Source organism: Oncorhynchus keta, unplaced genomic scaffold, assembly GCF_023373465.1.
Source record: "Oncorhynchus keta strain PuntledgeMale-10-30-2019 unplaced genomic scaffold, Oket_V2 Un_contig_1083_pilon_pilon, whole genome shotgun sequence".
In the NCBI taxonomy this organism is placed as follows: domain Eukaryota; kingdom Metazoa; phylum Chordata; class Actinopteri; order Salmoniformes; family Salmonidae; genus Oncorhynchus; species Oncorhynchus keta.
The window spans coordinates 102,373-121,255 of NW_026277222.1; the positions used below are offsets into that span (position 1 = coordinate 102,373).

At 43.7% G+C, this 18,883-nt stretch overlaps 1 protein-coding gene across 1 annotated transcript in view; it reads left to right on the plus strand.

Moving 5' to 3' along the window:
- The window catches only part of col27a1a (collagen, type XXVII, alpha 1a), a 172,596-nt gene that overhangs the window by 94,145 nt on the left and 59,568 nt on the right, over nucleotides 1–18,883 (plus strand). The window contains exons 26-29 of the mRNA XM_052500505.1: nucleotides 1,824–1,868; nucleotides 2,303–2,347; nucleotides 2,721–2,774; nucleotides 11,093–11,146. Coding sequence (XP_052356465.1) covers nucleotides 1,824–1,868; nucleotides 2,303–2,347; nucleotides 2,721–2,774; nucleotides 11,093–11,146 — 198 coding nt within the window. The remainder of the gene's footprint in view (nucleotides 1–1,823; nucleotides 1,869–2,302; nucleotides 2,348–2,720; nucleotides 2,775–11,092; nucleotides 11,147–18,883) is intronic.

Consider the following 18,883-nt stretch of genomic DNA (forward strand, 5'->3'; position numbering starts at 1 on the left):
TTTGGCAGCAGTCACCACTTAGTGATGGCCTTGAGATAGAAGCTGTTTTTCAGTCTCTCGGTCCCTGCTTTGATGCACCTGTACTGACCTCGCCTTCTGGATGATAGCTGGGTGAACAGGCAGTGGCTCGGGTGGATGTTGTCCTTGATTATCTTTTTGGCCTTCCTGTGACATCGGGTGGTGTAGGTGTCCTGGAGGGCATGTAGTTTGCCCCCGGTGATGCGTTGTGCAGACCTCACTACCCTTTGGAGAGCCTTACGTTTATGGGCGGAGCAGTGGCCGTACCAGGCAGTGATACAGCCCGACAGGATGCTCTCGATTGTGCATCTGTAAAAGTTTGTGAATGCTTTTGGTAACAAGCCAAATTTCTGCTGCACCTTCTTCACTATGCTGTCTGTGTGGATGGACACACAGACAGCATGGTGGGTGGACCATTTCAGTTTGTCTGTGATGTGTACGCCGAGGAACTTAACTTTCTACCCTCTCCACTACTGTCCCGTCGATGTGGATAGAGGGGTGCTCCCTCTGCTGTTTCCTGAAGTCCTGAAGAGTGTGAGGTTATTTTCCTGACACCACACTCCGAGGGCCCTCACCTCCTCCCTGTAGGCCATCTCGTTGTTGTTGGTAATCAAGCCTACCCCTGTAGTGTCATCTGCAATCTTGATGATTGAGTTGGAGGCATGCATGACCACGCAGTCGTGGGTGAACAGGGAATACAGGAGAGGGCTGAGAAAGCACCCATGTGGGTCCCCAGTGTTGAGGATCAGCCGGGTGGAGATGTTGTTACCTACCTTCACTACCTGGGGGCGGCCCGTCAGGAAGTCCAGGACCCAGTTGCACAGGGCTGGGTCGAGACCCAGGGTCTTGAGCTTGATGACGAGTTTGGAGGGTACTATGGTGTTAACTGCTGAGCTGTAGTCAATGAACAGCATTCTCACATAGGTATTCCTCTTGTCCAGATGGGTTAGGGCAGTGTGCAGTGTGATTGTGATTGCTTCGTCTGTGGACCTATTGGGGCGGTAAGCAAATTGGAGTGGGTCTGGGGTGTCAGGTAGAGTGGAGGTGATATGATCCTTGCCTAGTCTCTCAAAGCACATGACGGAAGTGAGTGCTACGGGGCAATAGTCGTTTAGCTCAGTTACCTTAGTTTTCTTGGGAACAGGAACAGAGGTGGCCATCTTGAAGCATATGGGAACAGCAGACTAGGATAAGGATTGATTTAATATGTCCGTAAACACACCAGCCAGCTGGTCTGCGCATGCTCTGAGGACGCGGCTGGGGATGCTGTCTGGGCCTGCAGCTTTGTGAGGGTTGACACGTTTAAATGTTTTACTCTCTAGTCGGCTGCAGTGAAGGAGAGCCCGCAGGTTTTGGTAGCGGGCCGTGTCAGTGGCACTGTATTGTCCTCAAAGGGAGCAACGAAGTTGTTTAGTCAGTCTGGGAGCAAGACATCCTGGTCCGCGACAGGGATGATTTTCCTTTTATAGTCCGTGATTGACTGTAGACCCTGCCACATACCTCTCGTGTCAGAGCGGTATGTGTCAGAGCGGTTGAATAGCGACTCTACTTTGTCTCTATACTGACGCTTAGCTTGTTTGATAGGTCACCACCAACTCACAGAAAAACACAGCCATTTTTCCAGCCAAAGAGAGGAGTCACAAAAAGCACAGAGATAAAATGAATCACTAACCTTTGATGATCTTCATCAGATGACACTCATAGGACTTCATGTTACACAATACATGTATGTTTTGTTCGATAAAGTGCATATACTTTCATACTTTCCCTCCTTTTCCCTCCTCATCATCCCTTTCTCTCCACAGGGCCCCGATGGTCTTCCGGGAAAAATGGGTTTTTCGGGAGATGAGGTAAAATTAAGTTTCCTATCACTGTCATATTTCACCCCTGGTTATGTTACACTGGATAGCCCAGCCACTTAGCCCTAACTGATTTACTGACAGGCACGCCACTTGAGACAGGCAGCTTTTTTACAGTTTCTTGTTCTTAGGAGCTTGTAGGTACACTGTAATTTATTGATTTACTGTGTGCAGCAATTTCTTCAAGCGTATACTGCTTTACCTTGTAAGGAGAGGACTCACCTCATCCACTGTCAATACGGTGCACTCACAGAGCAGTGCTGCAACAAATATGCTAATTTGTATTTAAGTTGTAGCTGTGCGTTTATCATATGATGACAGTCTTTTCTTCGCCTGTGTTTGGTAGCACATTTGGTGTACATTAGGTCAGCTATCTCGTATAGTTGTGGTCTTATTTTTCCTGCTTTTTTGTGCTCTCTCCCCAGGGGAAAATTGGAGAGCTGGGAGAAGCTGGACCTCAAGGGTTTCCCGTAAGTTCTAAGGTTTGAATCTTAAGCAACCTGCCTACACATAGTTTGAAGTACAATACCAACACAGCTACTGTAGTAGGTCAAAGCTTTGTGCTGGAAAACCTTTTGTAAAGCATGGGTGGAGTAAGCATTTTTGTGCTATTTCTTTTTTTTTCAGCTTCAGACTAATGCCTACTTTTCACTGAGAATGTAGTTTTTTGTTTTTAATAGTACTGCTTTTGGTCAGAGCTTTATATCTTATATTATGACTGTCTGAAAGTGGGGATTTAACCCATCATTAACTGGCCACATGTTGACTGTTGTTCTGCTTCCCCCTCGGTGCGTGTGTGTGCGTGTATCTGTTCTCTACACTCATTAGCTGTTATATCAACAGGGTATTCAAGGACCCCCTGGACCTCTAGGAGACCAAGGAATAGCAGGCGAGCCAGTAAGTCCCTCTCTCCATCTCCTCTTCTCCTTCTACTCTCTTACTCTTCTACTTTCTCTGTCACCTTTCTCTCCATCTCTCTCTCTATTTATACTCTTTCTATTTCTCCTCTCTCATCACTCCTCTCCTTTCTCTCTCCATCTCCCCTTCTCCTTCTACTCTCTTACTGTTACTGTAATTTAATTATGCCAATGTGCTTTCATTAATTGAAAACCCTTAATCTATTTTATGAGAATTTGTAAGATTCTTGTTTGCATAAAATAGACGGAGACCAGTCTTTCAATAATAGGTAACATAATTTATTCTCGGAGCGCGCTGCCACTTAACCACGAGCAACAGTTTATATACAGATCATGACGTCATTTCATTGTTTTAACAGAATCCCCTCCTCTCGACTTGGACAAAGTGAGGTGAAAAGTTCATTCTAACTTACTAACACACTCCCAGGTATCTTTTGACCCCTCAACATTATCGATCACCACTGAGCTGACAGTTCTAATTAACAGAAAACTTGGAATGCACTCACTGTCTTATCTAAAAACCCCAGAGCTCAGTTCTGTATGTTCAACCATAGGTTAACGACCTTATGTGTTTACACAGTCTACAACCCATTAGTTTCTTCCTAGTTGGAATGGTGTTCATTAACTTTAATTACTCCTTGTCCGTGTCACACAATCCCATCGTATGAACTCATATTGGTAATCAGATATAATAAAACAGAGTATAAGTTTACTTAGTCACAGTTCCATTTAAAATGATTTGTTCAGTCATTTAATCATAATTTTACCAACACTTACTCTTCTACTTTCTCTGTCACCTTTCTCTCCATCTCTCTCTCTCTATTTATACTCTTTCTATTTCTCCTCTCTCATTACTCCTCTCCTTTCTAGCTCCACTTCCCCCTCTCCTTCTCCTGTCTTTCTCTCTACTTTCTCCGTCACCTTTCTCTCCATCTCTCTCTCTACTCTTTCTATTTCTCCTCATCACTCATATCCTTTCTCTCTCCACCTCCCCCTCCCCTTCTACTGTCTCTCTCTCCTACTTTCACCGTCACATTTCTCTCCATCTCCTCTCTCTCTATTTAAAGTCTTACTATTTCTCCTCTCTCCATCACTCCTCTTTTCTCTCACCATTTCCTCTCTCTCCATCTTCTCCCTTTTCTCTCTCCATTATATTTTCTCCCTATTGATCTCCTCAACCCCATCTCCACCTCCTTCTCTTCATATGCCTCTCCTCTCTCCCTCTCCATCCTGAATAAATTGCCTCCACTTGTCTTTCACACTCATCTGTCTGCACATCATTGTCTCGCCAACACCGCCCTCTCTCTGTCTTTTGCTCTTACTGGGTTAATAAGCACTAAATCCATCATACTTAACAGAGTTCTCTCTCTGTATCCCTAAACAAGCCAGTTCACTCAGGGAGAGTGGAAGCTAGTTTATAAGAGATATATATGAATGTCTATTAAAGATGTACACTTCCGGTTAAATGTTTTACAACACCTACTAATTTAAGGGTTTTTCTTTACTTGGACTATTTTCTAAATTGTACAATAATAGTGAAGACATCAAAACTATTAAATAACACATATGGAATCATGTAGTAACCAAAAAAAAGTGTTAAACAAATCAAAATATATATTTGTATTTGAGATTCTTCAAAGTAGCCACCCTTTGCCTTGATGACAGCTTTGCACACTCTAGGCATTCTCTTAACCAGCTTCATGAGGTAGTCACCTGGAATGCATTTCAATTAACACGTGTGCCTTGTTAAAAGTTCATTTGTGGAATGTATTTTCTTCTTAATGTGTTTGGTATACAGAAGACATCCCTATTTGGTAGAAGACCAATAACGTAATATGACAAGAACAGCTCAAATAAGCAAAGAGAAACAAAAGTCCATCATTACTTTATGACATGAAGGTCAGTCAATGTGGAAAATGTCAAGAACTGTTCAAGTTTCTTTAATTGCAGTCGCAAAAACCATCAAGCCCTATGATGAAACTGGCTCTCATGAGGACTGCCACAGGAAAGGAAGACCCAGAGTTACCTCTGCTGTAGAGGATAAGTTCAATAGAGTTAACTGTACCTCAGATTGCACCCCAAATAAATGCTTCACAGAGTTCAAGTAACAGACACAACTCAACATTAACTGTTCAGAGGAGACTGTGTGAATCAGGCCTTCATAGTTGAATTGCTGCAACAAAACACTACTGAAGGACACCAATAAGAAGAAGAGACTTGCTCGGGCCAAGAAACACGAACAATGGACATTAGACTGGTGGAAATACGTATTTTGGTCTGATGAGTCTAAATATGACATTTTTGGTCCCAACCTTGTTTTTGTGAGATGTAGATTAGGTGAACGGATGATCTCTGCATGTGTGGTTCCCACCGTGAAGCATGGAGGAGGATGTGTAATGCTGTAGGGGTCCTTTGCTGGTGACACTGTCTGTGATCTATTTAGAATTCAAGGCACACTTAACCAACATGGCTACCACAGCATTCTGCAGCGATACGCCATCCCATCTGGTTTGCGCTTAGTGGTACTATCATTTGTTTTTCATCAGGACAATGACCCAACACACTTCCAGGCTGTGTAAGGACTATTTGACCAAGAAGGAGAGTGATGTAGTGCTACATCCAATCACCCGACCTCAACTCAATTGAGATGGTTTGTGATTGGAGTTGGACCACAGAGTGAAGGACAAGCAACCAACAAGTGTTCAGCATATGTGGGAACTCCTTCAAGGTTGTTGTAAAAGCATTCCAGGTGAAGCTGGTTGAAAGAATGCCAAGCGTGAGCACAGCTGTCATCAAGGCAAAAGGTGGCTACTTTGAAGAATCTCAAATATAAAATACACTTTCTTTCAACACTTTAAAATACACTTTTTTTCAACACTTTCTTGGTTACTACATGATTCCATATGTACTATTTCACAGTTTTGATGTCTTCACTATTATTCTACAATGTAGAAAATAGAAAAAATAAAGAAAACCCTTGAATCATTATCTGTGTCCAAACGTTTGACTGGTACTGTAGGTTAAGCACGTGGAGTAATGAGTAGGATCCTGTATTTTCACATGCAAAAGTGATTGCTTTTGATAAAAAAGGCTTTATCTATCTTCCCAATAAAAACTAGTTTGAAAATGTGAATATATATTTATGAAAAGAGAAATTGGACTTTGCGGAATGTTTCTGAATGATGCACCATATTGACTTGTTGTTGATAACATGACCGAGCTACGCAGATTACTGTTCGATTTGAGGAGGACGTTCCTCCTGCACCGCTTTTGCCTGTTCACGTCACGGGCCATAGACACGGCTCCGGTTAATAGAACTTCCTCACTGTTTTGGTGGAACTATAGACATTGAATAGTTAAGAGACATCGTCTTCCATTTGGACCTTTGGCTTTTTGTTGGATTATTGCCTTTACATTTTGAAATTTGTATAATTAAGTTTTTGTTGGCTTTTTTTGGGAGGGTTTTTCATTTTGTAGTACAAACATTTATTTAGACTTGGACTTCCATTCAATGACTTAAAGACTCAACCAGAGGTTCTGGTAGGACTAAGGTTTAAATTGTGACTTTTGGCTCTGACACAACAATTAATTTGATATTGTTTAATTAATTTATTTTTATTTTTATGCTGAACCACATATCATTTTTCCTATCAATACACTATTGCACTGAACATGTCCTCTGAAACATGATCTGCCAAACCGCGCTCCTTAAAAGGCATTGAGTTTGTCTGGTAGAGAGACATCGTTGGGCAGATCACAGCTAGGGCTTATTTTGTAGTCTGTAATGTACATTAGCCCTCACTCTCTGGATTTTCCTGAATTTGATGTCCTGTCCGCTCTGTGAATGGAGAATCCATCGAGTTGGATAGTCATGGGGGGTATCTTGTCCTAAAGCCATGTTTCAGAAACACAGAAAATATTGCAGTTACAAGTGTGTAATGTTAGCACTAGCACTAAAGTTACTACAGTAGCTTACAACTAACGTTACTACAGTAGCTTGCTAGCTAGTTTTTGTTGGATGCATTCAACATTGTATGTGTAGCACTAACTAGGTAGCTGGTTGGTTAGCAGCATCGTTTCAGTGACTGGCTCAGCTGGCAAGCTAGTAAAGTTGGACACATTTATGATAAATTATGGTGGACTGGCAGGTGCGGGCAGCGATCGGTTGAAGAGCATGCATTTAGTTTTACTTGCATTTAAGAGTAGTTGGAGGCCACGGAAGGAGTGTTGTATGGCATTGAAGCTCGTCTGGAGGTTAGTTAACACAGTGTCCAAAGAAGGACCAGAAGTATACAGAATGGTGTTGTCTGTGTAGAGGTGGATCAGAGAATAACCAGCAGCAAGAGCGACATCATTGATGTGTACAGAGAAAAGAGTCGGCCCTGTGGTACCCCATAGAGATTGCCAGAGGTCCGGACAATACGCCATCTGATTTGACACACTGAACTCTGTCTAAGAAGTAGTTGATGAACCAGGCGAGGCAGTCATTTGAGAAACTGTTAGAGGAATTCTAAATTCCTATATGTTTTTTAGCCAAAATCAAATTGGCACTCTCTCTATTTCATTAATGAGTTGTAAATTCATTAATTATGCATGAAGTAGATCGAGACCAGTCTTAAAAGTCAGGTAACAGCGTTTATTACAAGCGAGTACTCCCACATACACATTTTTCTACAGGTTATAAACTGAAAATGACATCAGCGTTTTCTAAATGTTCTATCTCTTCATAACACCGGTAGAGGCCCTATAGTTTCTCGAGCCTTCCCTCCTCTCCTAAAGCCAAGGTCAGTCACTGTAAATCAGCATTCTAGACAGTCTGGAGATAGTCCGTCCCTGTCATCTGGAGATTGTACAGATGAATGAACTAAGGAACAGACCTTCATTGTTACTGAACTCCTGACTACATTATATAACTAGGCTATGGGAGCAAGAGAGAAAATTCATATAGTACAGTACATTATAGCATTTGGACTAGTCAGTTCTGATTGGAATGTATACATAGTTAGTCATTTCAACCATTATTTTCTCCAACAGAAACCAAGGCTGTTGATTCTGCCGATAAGAATGTGGTGATTGACAGAGTCAAAAGCCTTGGCCAGATCGATGAATACAGCTGCACAGTAGCAAAAGATAATCTCTTATCGGTGGCGGTTATGATATCGTTTAGGACCTTGAGCATGGCTGAGGTGTACCGCGGAAGCTTTCCATTCTTTGCGGATCTCAGCCAATACGAAAGAAAGGTTGAACAGGCTAGTAATAGGGGTTGCAACATTTTTTCCGGATAATTTTAGAAAGAGAGGGTCCAGATTGTCTAGCCCGGCTGATTTGAAGGTGTCCATATTCTGCAGCTCTTTCAGAACATCAGCTATCTGGATTTGGGTGAAGGAGAAATGGGGCTTGGGCAAGTTGCTGTGGGGGCTGCAGGGCTGTTGACCGGGGTTGGTGTAGCCAGGGGGAAAGCATGGCCAGCCATAGAAAAAGGCTTATTGGAATTCTCAATTATCATGGATTTATTGGTGGTGACAGTGTTTCCTAGCCTCAGTGCAGTGGGCAGCTGGGAGGAGGTGCTCTTATTCTCCATGGAGAATAAGAGTTTGTGCTACAGGATGCAAGTTTCTGTTTGAAAAAGCTAGCCTTTGCTTTCCTAACCTCCTGTGTACATTGGTTCCTAACTTCCCTGAAAAGTTGCATATCGCGGCAGGATATTTTTGTGCTGGTCAAGGGCAGTCAGGTCTGGAGTGAACCAAGGACTATAGCTGTTCCTGTTTCAACATTTTTACAATGGGGCATGCTTATTTAAGATGTTGAGGAAAGCACTTTTAAAGAATAACCAGGCATCCTCTACTGATGGAATGAGGTCAATATCATTCCAGGATACCCGGCCTGGTCGATTAGAAAGGCCTGCTCTCTGAAGTGTCATTGACATCAGTCATTGGCTTCATCAATAAGTGCATCGATGACGTCGTCCCCACAGTGACCGTAAGTACATACCCCAACCAGAAGCCATGATTTACAGGCAGCATCCGCACTGAGCTAAAGGCTACAGCTGTCATTTTCAAGGAGCTGGACTCTAACCCGGAAGCTATAAGAAATCCCGCTTTGCCCTCCGACGACCCATCAAACAGGCAAAGCGGCAATACATGACGAAAATCGAATCATACAACACTGGCTTTGACACTCATCGGATGTGGCAGGGTTTGCAAACCATTACAGACTACAAAGGGAAGCACAGGCGAGAGCTGCCCAGTGACACAAGCCTACCAGATGAGCTAAACTACTTCTATGCTCACTGCGAGGCAAATTACACTGAGACATGCATGAGAGATTTTATTAATCAGTTGGTCTCTATAAGCTTCAATATGAGGTCCTAAACTTAGCATGAAAGTGCATCCTTGTAGGTGTGTGGGCTATATAGCCAAAATCATTGGGTTAAGTTTAGCCAATGGCCATGGGATAAGCTGAGCCACTGGCAAGTTGATCAAATTGAAGTGTTTTCTTCAATACACAGGATTTACAGTATCCTGCAATATATGTAGATATCTTTGTTTGAAAATGATACTCGATTTCCCTTGACGGAGTGATGCTGATGTGCTTTGAAAGGCTGTTCTTGTCTCACTTCAACAGCATCATCCCGGATACCCTAGACCCACTCCAATTCGAATACCACCCCAACAGATCCACAGATGACGCAATCTCAATTGCACTCCACACTGCCCTTTCGAACCTGGACAAAAGGAACACCTATGTGAGAATGCTGTTCATTGACTACAGCTCAGCGTTCAACACCATAGTGGCCTCAAAGCTCATCACAAAGCTAAGGACCCTGGGACTAAACACCTCCCTCTGCAACTTGATCTTGGACTTCCTGACGGGCCGCCCGCAGGTGGTAAGGGTAGGCAACAACACGTCTGCCACGCCGATCCTCAACACTGGGGCCCCTCGGGGTGTGTGCTTAGTCTCTTCCTGTACTCCCTGTTCACCCACAACTGCATGGCCAACACAACTCCAACACCATCATTAAGTTTGCAGATGACACAACAGTGGTAGGCCTGATCACCGATAACGATGAGACGGCATATAGGGAAGACGTCAGAGACCTGGCAGTGTGGTGCCAGGACAACAACCTCTCACTCAATGTGAGCAAGACAAAGAAGCTGATCGTGGACTACAGGAGAAGGCGGGACAAACAGGCCCCCATTATTAACATTGATGGGACTGTAGTGGAGAGGGTTGAGAGTTTCAAGTTCCTTGGTTTCCACATTACCAACGAACTATCATTGTCCAAACATACCAAGACAATCGTGAAGAGGGCATGACAACACCTTTGCCCCCTCAGGAGACTGAAAATATTTGGCACGAGTCCGAAGATCCTCAAAAAGTTCTACAGCTGCACCATCGAGAGCATCCTGACTGGTTACATCACCGTCTGGTATGGCAAGTGCTCGGCATCTGACCGTAAGGCGCTACAGAGAGGAGTGCATACAGCCCAGTACATCCTTGGGCCAAGCTTCCTGCCATCCAGGACCTATATACTTGGCGGTGTCAGAGGAAAGCCAAACATTTTTTCAAAGACTCCAGTCACCCAAGTCATGGACTGTTCTGTCTGCTACCGCACTGCAAGCGGTACCGGAGCGCCTAGTCTAGGACCAAAAGGCACCTTAACAGCTTCTACCCCCAAGCCATAAGACTGCTGAACAGTGAATCAAATGGCAACCCGGACAATCTACATTGACCCCCCTTTGTTTTTACACTGCTGCTACTCGCTGTCTATTATCTGTGCATAGTCACTTCATCCCTACCGACATGTACAAATTACCTCGACTAACCTGTACCCCCGCACATTGACTCAGTACCTGTACCCCCTGTATATATCCGCGTTATTGTTATTTTATTGCGTTACTTTTTTATTCTTTTTTACTTTAGTTTATTTGGCAAATTATTTCTTAACTCTATCTTGTGCTGCACTGTTGGTTAAGTGCTTGTAAGTAAGAATTTCACAGTAAGGTTGCTGTATTCGGTGCATGTGACAAATAAAGTTTGATTTAAATGTAAAAATTGGCTCAACTTACCCCATTGTCCCCTACTCATTTTTGAGCAGCACCTGTTCTCTTGTAACCTGATCCACCAACCTGACCTGACTGTAGCCCTCGTGAATCCATGTAGTGAAAGAGAACGTAGGCTCATAAGATGAGGATGGTTTAACAAGGATAGTTCTCATGTTGTTTGAGCACAAAGCTGCATTGGTTTCTCTTATATGACCATCTCTCATCAACATTGTGTCTCTGCTCTGTTTTCTAGGGACTCCCTGGGCCAGTGGGGACAGTGGGGCCACTAGGAGAAATTGGTCTACAGGTGAGAATTTACACATACAGTACACACACAAACACATGCATGCTCACACGTACACTCATGCGCGCCCACGCAAGTTTATCATTTTAAAAGGTAAATTTATCATCCGAAAACCCTTTTACAATTATGTTAGCACAGCTGAAAACTTGTCCTGATTAAAGAGCAATAAAACTGACTAGTTGAGTATCTGGAGCATCAGCATTTGTGGGTTACAGGATCAAAATGGCCACAAACAAAGAACTTTCTTCTGCAACTCAGCAGTCTATTCTTGTTCTGGGAATTGAAGGCTATTCCATGCGAGAAATTGCCAAGAAACTGAAGATCTCGTACAACGCTGTGTACTACTCCCTTCCCAGAACAGCGCAAACTGGCCCTAACCAGAATTGAAAGAGGAGTAGGAGGCCCCGGTGCACAACTGAGCAAGAGGACAAGTACATTAAACTGTCTAGTTTGAAAAACAGATGCCTCACAATTCCTCAACTGGCAGCTTCATTAAATATTACCCGCAAAACACCAGTCTCAACGACAACAGTGAAGAGGCGACTCTGGGATGCTGGCCTTCTTGGCAGAGTTGCAAAGAAAAAGCCATATCTCAGACTGGTCAATAAAAAGAAAAGATTAAGATGGGCAAAAGAACACAGACACTGGACAGAGAAAGATTGGAAAAAAGTGTTTTGGGGAGACGCATCTAAGTTTGAGGTGTTCGGATCACAAAGAAGAACATTCGTGAGATGCAGAAAAATGAAAAGATGCTGGGGGAGCGTCTCAAGCTCTGTCAGGTTGGATGGGGAGCGTTGCTGCACAGCTTCTTGCAGGTCTTTCCAGAAATGTTCGATCGGATTCAAGTCAATAAATCAAATGTTTTTATAAAGCCCTTATTACATCAGCTGATGTTACAAAGTACTGTACAGAAACCCAGCCTAAAACCCCAGCAAGCAATGCAGGTGTAGAAGCACGGTGGCTAGGAAAAACTCCCGAAAACTCCACAACCTAGGAAGAAACCTAGAAAGGAACCAGTCCTCTTCTGGGTGTTCCAGGTGGAGATTTTAACAGAACATGGCCAAGATGTTCAAATGTTCATTGATGACCAGCAGGGTCAAATAATAATCACAGTGGTTGTAGAGGGTGCAACAGGTCAGCACGTCAGGAGTAAATGTCAGTTGGCTTTTCATAGCCGATCGTTCAGAGTATCTCTACCACTCCTGCTGTCTCTAGGGAGTTGAAAACAGCAGGTCTGGGACAGGTAGCACGTCCGGTGAACAGGTCAGGGTTCCATAGCTGCAGGCAGAACAGTTGAAACTGGAGCAGCAGCATGACCAGTGGACTGGGAAATGCAAGGAGTCATCAGGCCAGCTTGTCCTGAGGCATGGTCTTAGGGCTCAAATCAAATCAAATCAAATTGTATTTGTCACATACACATGGTTAGCAGATGTTAGTGTGAGTTTAGCGAAATGCTTGTGCTTCTAGTTCCGACAATGCAGTAATAACCAACAAGTAATCTAGCTAACAATTCCAAAACTACTACCTTATAGGCACAAGTGTAAGGGGATAAAGAATATGTACATAAAGATATATGAATGCGTGATGGTACAGAGCGGCATAGGCAAGATACAGTAGATGGTATTGAGTGCAGTATATACATATGAGATGAGTATGTAAACAAAGTGGCATAGTTAAATTGGATAGTGATACATGTATTACATAAGGATGCAGTAGATGATATAGAGTACAGTATATACGTATACATTTGAGATGAATAATGTAGGGTATGTAAACATTATATTAGGAAGCATTGTTTAAAGTGGCTAGTGATATATTTTACATAATTTCCCATCAATTCCCATTATTAAAGTGGCTGGAGTTGAGTCAGTGTGTTGGCAGCAGCCACTCAATGTTAGTGGTGGCTGTTTAAAATTCTGATGGCCTTGAGATAGAAGCTGTTTTTCAGTCTCTCGGTCCCAGCTTTGATGCACCTGTACTGACCTCGCCTTCTGGATGATAGCGGGGTGAACAGGCAGTGGCTCGGGTGGTTGTTGTCCTTGATGATCTTTATGGCCTTCCTGTGACATCGGGTGGTGTAGGTGTCCTGGAGGGCATGTAGTTTGCCCCCGGTGATGCGTTGTGCAGACCTCACTACCTTCTGGAGAGCCTTACGGTTGTGGGCGGAGCAGTTGCCGTACCAGGCGGTGATACAGCCCGACGGGATGCTCTCGATTGTGCATCTGTAGAAGTTTGTGAGTGCTTTTGGTGACAAACCAAATTTTTTCAGCCTCCTGAGGTTGAAGAGGCGCTGCTGCGCCTTCTTCACGATGCTGTCTGTGTGGGTGGACCAATTCAGTTTGTCTGTGATGTGTACGCCGAGGAACTTAAAACTTACTACCCTCTCCTACTACTGTTCCATCGATGTGGATAGGGGGGTGTTCCCTCTGCTGTTTCCTGAAGTCCACAATCATCTCCTTAGTTTTGTTGACGTTGAGTGCGAGGTTATTTTCCTGACACCACACTCCGAGGGCCCTCACCTCCTCCCTGTAGGCCATCTTGTCGTTGTCGGTAATCAAGCCTACCACTGTTGTGTCGTCCGCAAACTTGATGATTGAGTTGGAGGCGTGCGTGGCCACGCAGTCCTGGGTGAACAGGGAGTACAGGAGAGGGCTCAGAACGCACCCTTGTGGGGCCCCAGTGTTGAGGATCAGCGGGGTGGAGATGTTGTTGCCTACCCTCACCACCTGGGGGCGGCCCGTCAGGAAGTCCAGTACCCAGTTGCACAGGGCGGGGTCGAGACCCAGGGTCTCGAGCTTGATGATGAGTTTGGAGGGTACTATGGTGTTAAATGCTGAGCTGTAGTCGATGAACATCATTCTTACATAGGTATTCCTCTTGTCCAGATGGGTTAGGGCAGTGTGCAGTGTGGTTGAGATTGCATCATCTGTGGACCTATTTGGGCGGTAAGCAAATTGGAGTGGGTCTAGGGGTCTAGGGTGTCAGGTAGGGTGGAGGTGATATGGTCCTTGACTAGTCTCTCAAAGCACTTCATGATGACGGAAGTGAGTGCTACAGGGCGGTAGTGAATGGCGAATGGTCAGAAATAACAATACTCTCGTAAGTACACTGCTGAAGGTTAGGCAGAAGTTTTTTGTTCAAAAATAAGTAATCAATCCGGGAGTATATTTGATGAAGATGAGAATAAAAGGAATGCTGTCTATCTGTAGGATGTAGGAAACGCCAGGCCTCAAACATAGCATATTTCTGAAGAAAGGATTGAATAAGTAGGGCACATTTAGATGGGCCTGTAGTTGTTCGTGAGGACTTGTCAAGAACTGGGGACATGTTACAGTTGAAATCCCCCTAAAATCAACAAATGATCATCTAAATTGGGTATAGCAGACAAAAAGGAAGAAATTAAACTTGTGTCATCCTAATTGGGAGCATAAACACTAGCCAAAACAAGAGGGGTAGAAAACAGTTCACCGGTTACTATGACGTATCGTCCCTTAGGATCAGCAATAACCTCAGAAGCTAAAAGGGAGTAGCTTTATCAACCAAAATGGCAGCACCTTGTGATTTACTATGAAAGTTCGAGTGGAACACTTGACCAACCCAGTCCTTACGCATCCTAAAATGCTCACCAGTCCTCAAGTGAGTCTCTTGTAGAAATGCAACATTTGCATTCAAACCCTTTAAGTGTGTCAACACCCTCTTACGCTTCACAGGGTTATTAGCCCCTTTGATGTTCCATGAAATGTACTTGATCGCATTATTTCGGCCCCTCTGGGCATTCCCGTTATTCAACCCTGTCATTAGAGCATAGATTGGAAAAGCAATGAGCGCCAAAAAAAAACAGAATAGCTTGTCTCAGAGTAATAATGTACGGTGGTAGATGTTTGGAAAAAGTACAGAAACATAAACTAAAAAGACAGACGAAATTACAAAAGCACCACTTGTAGATGTGTATCCTAATTTAAGTAAGGATATCGTAATTGACAATCAATAATAATAATAATAGTTGTCTAGTTGACGCTGAGACAGCTTTACAACCAATACCAAAAAACTATGTGTGCGCAACGTTGAACGTTTGCTGGGCATAAATGACGCTAAAAACTTTTAAAATTGAAGTGAGACCCCAAAAAACGTGTAGCCTCGGGAAGCATTTGCTGTTTACTGGGTCAATGCAAACGGATGCAGTAAACAAATAACCAAAAATATTTTGAGTCACTGAGACACTATGTAAACCAGGGGTGTCAAAGTCAAATGGACGGAGGGCCAAATAAAAAATTTAGCTACAAGCCGAGGGCCGGACTGTTCGAATGTTCATTGAAAAAATTTTAAATGACGCATATAGTCTAGTGAACCTAATTGAACCTACTGAAAACCTAACAAATATATTCCAATATGATCAGATAAATAAAGCAATATTTTCTTATGGCTCTGTCAGTAATCTTTAATTTTCAACAGACACAAAAGACAAATTTCCTTTATATAAAAATCCCCATAACATGAACATTAAATGAAAGAAACCGGTATTCAAGGCACCATCAGTAGCCTATATTTTCTATTTTAGCAAAAGTGGGCTAAATTTACTTCAAAGAAAAAAACAATAATAGCAATTTTCTATCATCCACTCAACTGAAATATTTTTAAAATATAATTGGATTGAAATACAATAAAATAAAGTGCAAAAATCTATTAATCAAAAACAACACTTTGTTTAAGGAGAAGTAACATGCAGTGAAAACAAATATTAAACTTTAACTTTTAAACTTGAACTGAGTAAAAACTCTAAATATGTGATTGCACAGTAATGTTCACTTGTTTGAGGTTGAGGGTGATACTTGGTGGTGTCCCATCTTTTCCACAAGTTCATCAATGTTCGGGGTAAGGCTCTGAGCTGAGGAAATCCTCAGAATTGAGTGGAGGTGTTCAGCAGTAAGTCGACTTCTGTGTGATGTTTTGTTCAAGTTCATCAAAGAAAACAGTTGTTCACACAGGTATGTGCTGCCAAACATAGACAACGTTTGAGCAGCCTGGATGCGCAGCTGGGGCATTGTGTCGGGGAGGAAACGGGCGAACTCCGCAGCACCCACTGCCGCATATTTTGCCCTCAGTGCATCATTGCATTGGAGGTCAATCAACTCCATTTGGAGGTTTGGTGGTGAGCTTTCCACGTCAACAGCAAATGGGTTACCGAGCAGTTCCAACCTGCTTTTTGTGCTTCAAAGTCAGCAAATCGGCGTCGAAAGTCAGCGGCAAGCATACCTATTTTATCAGCCAACTGTGCGCTCGGGAACGCACTGGTAGCTTCTCTTTCATGGTCTGGCAGCTGGGAAAGTGGCTCAAATTTTCTTTCCGCATCTGCGTCTCCCACAGAGTCAGTTTGGTTTTAAATGCCTTCACTGTACTGTACATATCAGAGATGACACGATCCCGACCCTGCAGCTGCAAGTTCATTGCATTCAGATGACTCGTAATGTCACACAGAAAAGCCATTTCACACAGAAACATTTCGTCTCGGAGTTGTGTTGTGTCTTTCCCTTTGCTGTCCAAGAACAGACAAATCTCCTCACGAAGCTCGAAACATCTTTGAAGCACCTTTCCCTGGCTTAGCCATCGCACCTCTGTGTGATAAGGCAAATCACCATGCTCCGTTTCTAACTCCGTCAGAAATGCCTTGAACTGGCGGTGATTCAAACCTTTGGCTCTGATAAAGTTAACTGTGCGCGTGATGATGCTCATTACATGCTCCATTTTCAAGGCTTTCAACGCTTCCTGGTGTATGATACAATGATAAGCTGTCAGCTCACCTGTCGCGTTTTCCTCTTGCATCTTTTCCCGTATCTTCGCCACCAGTCCGCTCCTGTGTCCACACATCGCAGGTGCTCCGTCGGTTGTCAAACCCACGAGTTTTTCCCAAGGCAGCTCCATCTCATTTACACATCTTGACACCTCTTCATACAAATCATGCCCCGTAGTTGTGCCATGCATAGGACGTAAAGCCAAAAACTCCTCTGTCACGCTTAGGCTGGAGTCCACTCCGCGGATGAAAATTGACAACTGGGCAATGTCAGAAATGTCGGTGCTCTCATCCACAGCCAAGGAATATGCAATGAAATCTTTTCCCTTTTTCACAAGCTGCTCTTTTAGATTGATGGACAACTGGTCTACTCTCTCGGCAATGGTGTTTCTGCTCAGACTCACATTTAAAAAGAGTTGCCTTTTTTCTGGGCAAACTTCGTCACAAACTTTAATCATGCAGTTTTTGATGAAATCCCCCTCCGTAAATGGCCGGGCTGATTTAGCGATCTCTTCTGCCAAAATAAAACTGGCCTTGACAGCAGCCTGGCCTTGTGATTTGGCTTTTTGAACAGAGCCTGTCGAGATTTGAGGCCTCGTTTTAATTCCTCTGCCTTTTGTAGCCTTTGTTCCATGTCCATATTCTTGTTTTTGTCCGCGTGTTTCGTTTCATAATGTCGTCTCAGATTATACTCTTTCAGTACCGCCACACTTTCTCCACACAGAAGACACACAGGTTTTCCAGCTACCTCCGTGAACAAATACTCCGACTCCCACCTTGTTTGAAACCCCGGTTCTCAGTGTCCACCTTCCGTTTTGCCATTTTTGATGGGTATCTGAAAGTTAATTTTACTGTGATGCTGACAACTGCTGTGCCAATAAATATTGAAATGAAGCAGCCTACTGCTCGGTGCGTCACCGTTGCATTGTGGGAAATGTAGTATTGGTGCGTGTAAAAGATCTGCGGGCTGCCGGCTTGCTGCGGTCTGCGGGCGGTTCTAATAATAAATCAAGATCATCCCAGGGGCCGTAAAAACCTCCGGATGTGGCCCGCGGGCCTTGACTCTGACATATGTGATGTAAACAAACTGAATAGGTGAGCGAGACAGCCTAGAAACCCAGGAGTTAAGTAAAACCTTAATACAATGAAATTAAAATGACTGAATGCTTGTAAGGCAAGCACACTAGATGAACAAAACATTAGATCACATCAAATAAGCCTGAATGGGTTCGCCAACTATACAAGACTAGCCTGTTATATCTAAACATAATTGTACCACAGGTGGGTTACTTACTATCCACAGTTCGCACGCAACAGTTGCTGAACTGTAAGCAAGTTCAATAATTCTTGATGTGACGTTGAATGTGAGCCATATCCTCATCCGGAGACTCAAATGTGTAGTCTTTACCGTCATGAGATAAACGGTAACGAGAATCGCAGTCCATACTTCATGGTCCCGTAGTAGATGTTCTCGTAGTAGTCGTTTGGCCTGTCCGAAACCTGCGTGCTGCCTGGAAACAGTGGGGGAGTAGTCCTGGTAGATGGAGAAGCTCTGTCCTTGAAAGCTCAGAGTGGTATTGCGGGCTCGTCGGAGAATCTCCATCTTCTCATGAAAAAAATGCACTCAAAGAATTATGTCACGGGGCCTCTCCCCATCCCGGGGCTTTGGGCGCAGCGACCGGTGGGCACGATCAATCAGGGGTTTTTCATCTAAGGCAAGAACATCCTTCAGCAGCCCTGAAACAAAATCCGTGGTGCGAGGCATTTCCGCTGACTCTGGGGCCGATACAAGTCTTAGGTTATTGCGGCGAGAGAATCCCTCTAAACTCACACAGCTCTCCTTCACCTTTTTCAAATCCGCAGCTAGGCGTTTCACTTTAGCCTCCAGGGATGTAGTTAAGTCGGAGACATTGGTAGCGGAGGTCTCCAGTACTGCAATCGTTGTAGTGTGC